Here is a 10,198-nt window from a genome sequence, read left to right as displayed (position 1 = left end):
CATGACCATCACAGATGTCTGCAGACCTTGCAGGCTGCCCCGGGGCAGAATCGCCCCCACTGCTGGGAACTGCCGCTTTGACTGGTTCTCTGCTTGGTTCTGTCAGTTTCGGGGGTATCGCTGGCCTGCGACCACCTTTGTGCGTGATCATGTCTTGGCTGTATCACCCACCAAAATTCCAGCCTCACCCCACTGTGCATGCTAGGATCGTAGACACACAGCATTGTTTTTGACCTGGCCAAGCAGAGAGGCCTTGAAACCTTCCAGTACTGGCTGGTGGGTTTCCTTCCTGATCATATTCCGTGGAGGGGACCCTGCACGGCCCCTGCTTTCCTTAGATCAGTTCAGCCTCTGCCCTCGTGCTGTGATGGCCGTTCCCGTTCACCTCTATTGTCACTGAACCAGACCCCACGCTCTTGATGAGAGTGTGTCGTCAAACTGGTTGATCTAGTCTAACACCTTGTGGCAATTCAAGATGCTCATTTTTGCTCTTATGAATGAAATTGAGCATTTTTTCGTATGTTGAAAGCCTTTTCCCCCTTTGATGTGAACTTTATGTCAGTTGGCCCATTTTTTCTGTTGAGCTGTGCGTTGTCTTTCTTTTTCTGACGTTTTGCAGAGAATGGGGAGGAACTCCAGGGGCTTTCAGAAGTAACTTTGTCATCTCCTAAGTTAAGTAATTAGCTTTAGAACACTTCTAATGTAGCATATAACTTATGTTCATATGTTAAAATGTATGTTCTGGGAGGAAGAAAGCCTTTTACAGCTTAAGTTCCAGGTTATACCTGATTATCCACTTATTTTAATAATTATTCATCCCTGCCTACAAACAATGGAGCGTGCAATGGATTTGGCTACAAGGGAAGTCAACCTGTCCTGCAAGCCTGGCGCGTGTGCTCCGCAGGGACTGGAGGGGTGGGGCGTCAAAGCCACGATGCTCTGCAGTAATAACGCAGGCGACTCTCTGTCCCTTAGGGTGAAACTGGATGTTCATTTTCCAGGTCGAAGCCACTGGTCTCAGCTGTGATTTCACCGGTTCCCTGAAAGAGAATACCCTGTACCTTCACAGAGCCAGGTAAACCCAGAACCTGCCAGAATTGGGCAAGAAACCTCAAGTCGTACTGGGATTATCGTTTTCCATTTCAGAGAGGGTCTTCTTGGTGGGTTCTTGTGCCTTCGGCTGATGGTGAAGCTGAGACTCTGGCGACTGCTGACACACACCTGTCAAAGGCATGCCTCACAGGCAGCCCAGAACTTGGGTGCAGCCCCTTCCGAACCCTGCCTGGGACCACAGAGGACAAGGGAGCTCACAGGGCCGTCTGCCGCGCCACAAAGGGCTCCAGCAGCTGGGTTTTCCCACTAGGCTTCTTCGACAAACTGGGACAGCTGCTGCTTATTCCGGGCAGTTTCTGAGGCAGCACGTTCAGACAACTTCCTGCCACATTAGGAAGCTCCGTCTTGTGAGCCCTGGGGAGGCCGGCAGGTTGGAACCTTTGGAGCCTTTAATCCCCCAGAGCGCTTGACTTGTAGGGCTCGGGAAATCCCCGCAGCAGGTTTCCATGACCTAAGCAGCTGATTGCTTTTGAATAAAATCAGGTGCCCTGCTCCAGCCCTTCTGCTGGGCCAGCCCTCCCAGAGGCTCTCCTGCTTTGTGGACCTCTCTGCCCGACCCCCACAGCCGCCCCCCACAGCTGCCCCCCAACAGCTGCCCCCTCACAGCCGCCCCCCACGGCCGCCCCCACGGCCGCCCCCACGGCCGCCCCCCACAGCCCTCCCCACGGCCGCCCCCACGGCCGCCCCCACAGCCGCCCCCCATAGCCACCCCCACAGCCGCCTCCCACAACCGCCCCCCACGGCTGCCCCCACAGCCGCCCCCGACATCCGTCCTCACGGCCGCCCCCCACAGCCGCCCCCACAGCCCTGTGTAGTGTTGGATGAATCGGACTTGTCTGTGTTCCTCAGATCTATGCTCCAGGCCATGTCCTTGGCATGGGGTGTCTGGCACAGAGGTTTAGATCACATGTTCACTGAGTGAACCTTGGGGCATAGAGGCACACATAACCATTTGAATCCTGACCACGTCCCCCTCTTCTCATGCAGCGAACTTGGCGCTGAAGGTCACAGCACACGTGGTGTCGGTGATTACTGAGCGCTTCTCTCCTGGCCTCCATTGCGGTAGCCATCTAAGGAGCTTTCTCCCATTCAGAAGCGACTTCTGCAATTCTTCACTGGGGTGCTGAGCTCTTACTGGCAAGGTAACTAATGGCATTTTGTTAGGCTGTCTTTCCCTCCCTCCTTCCTTTTCATTTGACTTTTCCCCCCTAAAATCTTGAGTGAATCACACACTTGGGTCGAGTGGGCAGTCTGTGAGCTACACTGAGCAAACCCACCACGCCCCCTCTTCTCTGGTTCCTGAGTTGCCGTAGTGGTGGGTTTACGCTTTACTTGGCAGAGGTCCTAGGATACAGTTGTCAGCAACAACCAGAAAAAGGGCTTGATGTTGACGGTGGAAGGCAGCGGCTCTCGAGCCTCAGCGATGAGGCTTGCGTGTCACTGGATCCCCCCCGAGACCTACTCACTCAGAATGATTTTTATAAATTGAGATAAAATTCACGTAACGTTATATTTACCACTTTTATGTGCACGATTCAGTGGTTTTTAGTGTATTAACAATGTTGTGCAACCATCACCACTATCTAATTCCAGGACTTTTCATCGTCCCAAAAGAAACTCTGAGCCATTAGCAGTCACTCCCCATCGCCCCCTTCCCATCCTTTGGAACCCCCTCACCAGCTTTCTGTCTCTGTGAATTTACTTATCATGGATATTTTATTTTATTTATTTTTTGAGACAGTCTCTCTCTGTCTCCCAGGCTGGAGTGCGGTAGCATGATCTTGTCTCACTGCAACCTCTGACTCCCGGGTTCAAGTGATTCTCCTACCTCAGCCTCCCGAGTAGCTGGGACTACAGGCACCTGCCACCACGCCCAGCTGAGTTTTGTATTTTTTGGTAGAGACAGGGTTTCACCATGTTGACCAGGCTGGTCTCAAACTCCTGACCTCAAGTGATCCACCTGCCTCAGCCTCCCAAAATGCTGGGATTACAGGGGTGAGCCACCGTGCCCGGCTTGGACGTTTTATATAAACGGATTCCCACTATATGTGACCTTTTCTTCCTGGCTTCTTTCTCTTAGCATAGGCTTTATCCACACTGTGGCATTAGCAACACTTGGTTCCTGTTTGTGGCTGCATAACATTCCTGTATGGAGGCCCACATTTTGCTTCTCTGTTTATCAGTTGATGGAATTTGTGCTGTTTTCAGTTTTTGGCTATTATAGTAATGTCACTGTGAACATTTATGTACAAGTTTTTATGTGAGCACATGTTTTCATTTGTCTTGAGTGTACATCTCGGAATGGGGTCGTCAGGTCACATGAGAACTCTGTGTTTAAATTTTTGAGGAACTGCCAGACTGTTTCCCACTGTGGCTGTGACATTTTATATTCCCACCAGCAATGTACGGGGGTCCAATTTTTCCACATCCTTTCCAACACTTGTTGGGTTTTTTTCCCCATTTGTTTGATTATAACTACCCTAGTGGATGCGAAGTGGTATCTTGTAGTTTTAATTTACGTTTCCGTAATGACTAATGATATTGATCACCTTTCATGTGCTTATTAGCCATTCACATATTTCCTTGGGAGAAATATCTGTTCAAGTCCTCTGCCCATGTTTAAATTGGGTTGTTTGTCATTTGTTGTTGAGCTCCAAGAGTTCCTAACATTCTGGATACTGGACTCTTATCAGACATGTGACTCGCAGCTCTTTTTTTTCCACCATTACTTGTCATTCATTTTCCTGGTCCTGTTCTTTGATATACAAGAGTTTCATTGGAATGCAGTCCAATTCATCTTTTTTTCTTTTGTTGCTTGTGCTTTTGGCATTCTGTTTCAGAAACCAATGTCTCATCCACGGTCATGAAGTTGTACACTCTATTTTCTTCTACGTGTGTTTTGGAGTTTTAGCTCCTACGTTAAGGTCTTTGATCTAGTTTGAACTAGTTTTTATATATAGTGTGATGTAGGCGTCTTGGTCCATTCAGTGTTGCTATAAAGGAATACCTGAGGCCAGGTAATTCATTTTAAAAAGAAGGTTGTGATGTCATCATGATTCTGATGTCTGAAAATTTCAAGATCAGGCACCTGCATCTGAGGAAGGCCGCAGGCAGCTCCAGTCATGGCGGAAGATGGCACGGAGCTGGTGTGTGCAGAGACCACATGGAGAGGGAGGAAGCAAGGGCTAGGAGTGCCAGGAGGGTTCAACAGCCAACGCTGGAGTGAACTCATAGAGCGAGAACTCACTCATTACCGTGAAGACACGACCCAGCTATGCGTGAGGGATCCGCCCCCATGACCCAAACCCCTCCCATTAGGCCCCACCTCCGACACTGGGTATTAAATTCCGCTATAAGATTTGGAGGTTAATATCAAAACGATAGCAGGGTCCAACTTTATTTTTTTACATGTGGATAACCGTTTGTTGGAGACACTATTATTTCTCCATTGAATAGTCTTGACGACCTTGTCAAAAATGAACTGACAGTAGATTTATGGTTCATTTCTGGACTTTCAATTCTGCTCCATTGATTTTTATGTCTCTCTTTACGCTACTACTACACTCTTGATTGCTGTAGCTTTATACTCAGTTTGAGTAAGTAGTAATGTACTAGTCCATGTTCACATTCCTATAAAGGAATACCTGAGACTGGGTAATTTATAAAGAAAAGAGGTTTAATTCGCTCATGGTTCTGTGGGCTATAAAGGAGGCACGGTGCCAACGTCTGCTCAGCTTCTGGGGAGGCTTTGGGAAGCTTCCAGTTAGGGCAGAAAGCAAAGGAGGAGCAGGTGGAAGCAAGAACAAGGTTGGGGGGTAGGTACCACACACTTTTAAACAAACAGATCTCATTTCGACACGAGATTTAGGTGGAGGCATATAATAAAATGATATCAAGTAAGTTTGAGCCCTCCAACTTGGTTCTATGTCAAGATTGTTTTGGCTACCTTGCATTTCCAATAGAATTTTAGGTTCAACTTGTCAATGTCTTCAAAAAAGTTACTGGGATTTTTTTGTGTGTGGTACCTACTCCCCAACCTTGTTCTTGCTTCCACCTGCTCCTCCTTTGCTTTCTGCCCTAACCGGAAGCTTCCCAAAGCCTCCCCAGAAGCTGAGCAGACGTTGGCACCGTGCCTCCTTTATAGCCCACAGAACCAAGAGCGAATTAAACCTCTTTTCTTTATAAATTACCCAGTCTCAGGTATTCCTTTATAGGAATGTGAACATGGACTAGTACATTACTACTTACTCAAACTGAGTATAAAGCTACAGCAATCAAGAGTGTAGTACACATAGATTGGATTGACTCTGTTGATCAATTTAGGGAAGATTGCCATCTTAACAATATTAAGTCTTCCAATACATGAGCATGGAATGTCTTTTCATTTATTTAGTCTTAAAATTTTTCCACCAATGTTTGTAGTTTTCAGTTTTCAGTGTAGGTTTCAGTTTCCACTCCTTGGTTAAATTTATTCCTAAGGATTTTATTCTTTCTGATGCTCTTATAAATGGAATTTTTTTAACTTCCTTTTCCGATTATTCATTGCTTTTGTATAGAAATACAACGGATTTTTTTTACTGATCTCATGTCTTGCAATTTTGCTGAACCCATTCTCATAGTGATGTGTGTGTGTGTATGTGTGTGGGTATGTGTGCGTCTGTGTGTGCGCGTGTGTATGTGTATGTATGTGTGCGTGTGTGTTAAGGTTTTCTGTACATAAGATCATAAGATCAAGTCATCTCAAAATATAGTTTTACTTTCTTCTTGTGAGTCTGGATGCCTTTTATTTCTTTCTCTTGCCTAATTTTTCTGACTATAATTTCCAGTACAATATTAAGTAGAACTGATGAGAGCAGGCATTTCAGTCTTGTTCCTGGTCTTAGAGGAAAAGAATCCAGTCTTTCACCGTTGACTATGAAGTTAGCGGTGAGTTTTTCCTACGTGGACTTTGTCATGTGGAGGAAGTCTGTGAGTTTTTCCTACACGGACCTTGTCATATGGAGGAAGTTCTCTTTTGAACGTAGTTATTGAGTTTTTTGTTTAATCAGGAAAGGATGTTAGACTTTGTCAAATCCGTTTTCTGCACCTATTGAAATTATCGCATGATTTTTCCCTTCATCCTATAAATAAGCATATTATATTAATTTTGTGTATTGTGCCACCCTTGTATTCCTGTGATAAATCTCTATGGTAAATGATCAAATGGTCATCATGTCTAATCCTTTTAATATGAAGCTGGATTTATTTTACTCGTGTTTTGTGGAGGATTTTTGCCTCTGCTTTCTTCTCTCTCTTTTTTTTTTTTTTTTTTTTTTTGAGATGGAGTCTCACTCTGTTACCCAGGCTGGACTGCAGTGGCGCAATCTCGGCTCACTGAAACCTCCGTTCCCAGGTTCAGGCAATTCTCCCTGCCTCAGCCTCCCGAGTAGCTGGGATTACAGGCACCTGCCACCACACCCGGCTAATTTTTGTATTTTTAGTAGAGACAGGTTTTTGCCATGTTGGCCAGGCTGGTCTCAAACTCCTGACCTCAGATGATCCACCTGCCTCGGCCTCCCAAAGTGCTGGGATTACAGGTATAAGCCACTGTGCCGGGTCTTTGTCTTTAGACAGTTTGTGATGTGTCAGTGTGGATGTCTTTGAATTTATCTTACATGGAGTTTGTTGAGTTTCTTAGAGGTGTAGATTAATGTTTTTCATCAAATTTGGAGGGTTTTTAAACCATATTTCTTCAAATATTCTTTCTTCCCTGTTCCCTCTTTCCTTTCGGGACTCTCACTATGCAAAAGTTGGTACATGTGATGGTCCCACAGGTCTCTTAGGCTCTGTTCCGTTTTCTTCAGTTGTTTTCTTTCTGCTCCTCAGATAGGACAGCATCAAATGATCTATCTCCAGTTTCTCTGATTATTTCTTCAGCGTGTTCATAGCTGCTGCTGAGACCTTCTAATGAGCTTTTCATTTCAGCTATTACACTTTCAACACCAGAATTTCTATCACCTTTTTTTAATATAACTTCTGTCTCTTTATTGATATTCTCTATTTGGTGAGACATCATTCTCACGAATTCCTCTAGCTCCTTGAAGATATTAAATAAGCTTATGTGAAGTCTTTTCTGGTGAGTCCAATATCTGTGTCTCTTCAGTGACATTCTGTTTTAGTTCCTTTTTCCTGTCTATGAGCTACACTCTTGTATTCTTTGTATGCCTTGTAATTTTTTGTTGAAAATGAAATTTTTAATAAGTGGCAGTTCTGGAAATCAGACTCTCCCCTCTCCTCAGGAGTTTTTGTAGCTACTGTGGTTTGTTGAGTAACTTTTGTGAACTAATTTTGTAAAGTCCATATTCTTTGTCTGATGTGGCCACTGATGTCTGTTCCATTAGCTTAGAGGGCAGCAAGTGATGGGACATACAGATTCTTAAACGTCTGGAATGAAAACTAAAACTTGTTTTTGCAGATGGGCTCTGTGTGTCTTGGAGCCACCTTCAGCACTCAGCCAGGCTGGTCAAGCCTCTGTCTTATCACCTCCTGCTCGCAGAATCTGAAGGTCAGCCCGAGGAAGGACTTCAGGGACTTCTCGGGTTTTTCCCGGCACGTGCGCAGCCCAGGCATGTGCGTGGCATCCAGATTCCCGGGAACTCTTAGAACTTTATCAAGCTCTTATTTCCTAAATCATCTCATTCGCCAGCCTTTCGTCCCCAGCTTTTTGTTTAGCCTGTGGTGCCAACTATAATCCATTGCCTCAGGCAGCAATGGCTAAAACACTTTCCTATCAATGTTTTTGACACACACTCCCCAAGTGGCTGCCTTTGCACAGACGGAGTTCCAAGATACTGGAGATAAGGCAGGAGTTTGAGCCGGTCTTCCATGGAGCCAAAGTAATTACGATTCCTGGTCAACGAGGCCTGTAGCTTCTCCTTCCAGTGCTGGTACCGGGAATGCAGGCTGTTGCTGTCCCCGCGGAGCTGGGGAGCGACAAAGCTTATTATTGTGATGAAGACTCAGCTGTTCTTTCTCAGTGCCCCACGGTTGGTGCAAGCTTTTGGTTAGTTTCCAGAGGTCCAAAAAAGTTGACTCGACGGTTTTCATCAGGTTTTCCACTGTGTGAAGGTAGGGATGGACTTTTGGAGCTCCTTATTCCGCAGTTTCTCCGCCTCACAGAATGCGGAGTAGGGCCAGGAATGCAGTTTTCCAGCAGGTCCCCTGGCTGATTCTGACGTGGCTGCTCCGCGGGACACACCTTGAGAAACTAAGCTAGGACTCCGCCTCTCCCTCCAGACATCACGGCGTCCTCACCGGTCGGTGGGGTCCGCCCTGAAACATCTGGCTCTTCGGAGTTTGCGTCGATTTGTGAAAGCTCCGTTCGACCCCTTGTTCCAAGCCCCCTAGCGTGAGAACCCGGCTGTTCCCTTGGTGATAACTCAAGGCGGGTCGCCACCTGGCAGGGTCCGCTGGACGCTTGAGGGTCCCCCATGCGGACCAGGTGCAGAGGTCTGGCCTCCGGAGGAGTGGGCAGTGGGCGGGCGGAGGGGTCTTCGAGCTCACCTCCGAGGGTTCGGTGCCGGCCCGGCCCCTGGATCCCCGCGGGCGGACGCGCTCCCCCAGCTCAGCCCTCGCGGCCCTAACGCGCTCTATTCCTTTTGCAGGAGCCCGGCGGGAGCCCCTCGGTCCGCTCCGGCCCTGCGCATGGAGCCATGGCCCTGCTACCCGGGCGGCGGCGGCGGCGGGACACGCGCCCGGCACGTCATCATCAACGTGGGGGGCTGCCGCGTGCGCCTGGCCTGGGCCGCGCTGGCGCGATGCCCCCTCGCGCGCCTGGAGCGCCTGCGCGCCTGCCGCGGCCACGACGACCTGTTGCGCGTGTGCGATGACTACGACGTGAGCCGCGACGAGTTCTTCTTCGACCGCAGCCCGTGCGCCTTCCGCGCCATCGTGGCGCTGCTGCGCGCGGGGAAGCTGCGGCTGCTGCGGGGCCCGTGCGCGCTGGCCTTCCGCGATGAGCTGGCCTACTGGGGCATCGACGAGGCGCGCCTAGAGCGCTGCTGCCTGCGCCGCCTGCGCCGCCGCGAGGAGGAGGCGGCCGAGGCCAGCGCGGGGCCGACGGAGCGCGGGGCGCAGGGGAGCCCGGCGCGCGCCCTGGGACCTCAGGGGCGGCTGCAGCGCGGCCGGCGGCGCCTGCGCGACGTGGTGGACAACCCGCACTCGGGGCTGGCGGGCAAGCTCTTCGCCTGCGTATCCGTGTCCTTCGTGGCCGTCACGGCCGTGGGCCTCTGCCTGAGCACCATGCCGGACATCCGCGCCGAGGAGGAGCGGGTGAGCGCAGCCGGGGGTGGCGGGGACCGGGGCCAGAGCTGGGGCTGGACTGGGGTCTGGGCTGCGGGGAGGTGGGGGAAGGGGCACGGGGGCAGCCATGGCCAAGGCCTAGGACCGGGCTGGGGGCTGCCGGGGCTGGGGTGGGCCGGGGCCGGGGCAGGGCTGGAGGTGGCCGGGCTGAGGGAGCGCCGCTGATGGTGGTCTTGGCAAATCCCCACCCCCAGTGGGAGACAACAGGCTCCAAGTTACATTCGGTTTCCAGACGCAGCATCCGGTCCACAGGCCTCCGCCGGAAACTGCTCAGCTCGTCAGGCCTTCAAAGTTTGGACAACGTGGAGCTAAAATATTGGGTATCCGGGGCCTAGAGTATTGTGTGACATTTGGTCATTCTGGACCAAGGAGACCCAGCCGCATTGTTCCAGGGCTGGAGGACAGTGCCAGGGCCAGGCAGGCTTCTGGCTATGGAACCGAGGTCTGGGTGCCGAGATCTGTGTGCTGAGAGGTCTGGGTGCTTAAGTCTGTGTGCAGAGAGGTCTGTGTGCAGAGAGGTCTGGGTGATGAGAGGTTGGGGTGCTGAGAGGTCTGGGTGCTTAAGTCTGTGTGCAGAGAGGTCTGGGTGCCGAGGTCTGGGTGATGAGAGGTCTGGGTGCTGAGAGGTCTGGATGCTGAGGCCTGGGTGCTGAGATCTGGGTGCTGAGGTCTGGGTGCTGAGAGGTCTGGGTGCTGAGAGGTCTGGGTGCTGAGGTCTGGGTGCTGAGAGGTCTGGGTGCTGAGG

General features: G+C 50.1%; 1 protein-coding gene across 3 annotated transcripts in view; it reads left to right on the top strand.

Moving 5' to 3' along the window:
- Positions 1–2,157: 2,157 nt before the first annotated feature.
- Positions 2,158–10,198, top strand: part of KCNG2 (potassium voltage-gated channel modifier subfamily G member 2) — a 39,262-nt gene continuing 31,221 nt past the window's right edge. Inside the window, exons 1-3 of one of the 3 annotated variants that reach the window (XM_055295866.2) lie at positions 7,003–8,220; positions 8,309–8,500; positions 8,757–9,423. In XM_055295866.2, coding sequence (XP_055151841.1) covers positions 8,797–9,423 — 627 coding nt within the window. In that variant the 5' untranslated portion in view covers positions 7,003–8,220; positions 8,309–8,500; positions 8,757–8,796. Of the gene's footprint in view, positions 2,256–7,002; positions 8,501–8,756; positions 9,424–10,198 lie in introns of those variants that run through there. The other 2 variants (XM_055295855.2, XM_055295846.2) reach the window with 2 other exon arrangements.

Source organism: Symphalangus syndactylus, chromosome 1 (assembly GCF_028878055.3).
Source record: "Symphalangus syndactylus isolate Jambi chromosome 1, NHGRI_mSymSyn1-v2.1_pri, whole genome shotgun sequence".
NCBI classification, from domain to species: domain Eukaryota; kingdom Metazoa; phylum Chordata; class Mammalia; order Primates; family Hylobatidae; genus Symphalangus; species Symphalangus syndactylus.
Note: the sequence above shows the minus strand (reverse complement) of the source record. Positions and strands in the feature narration are given on the sequence as shown.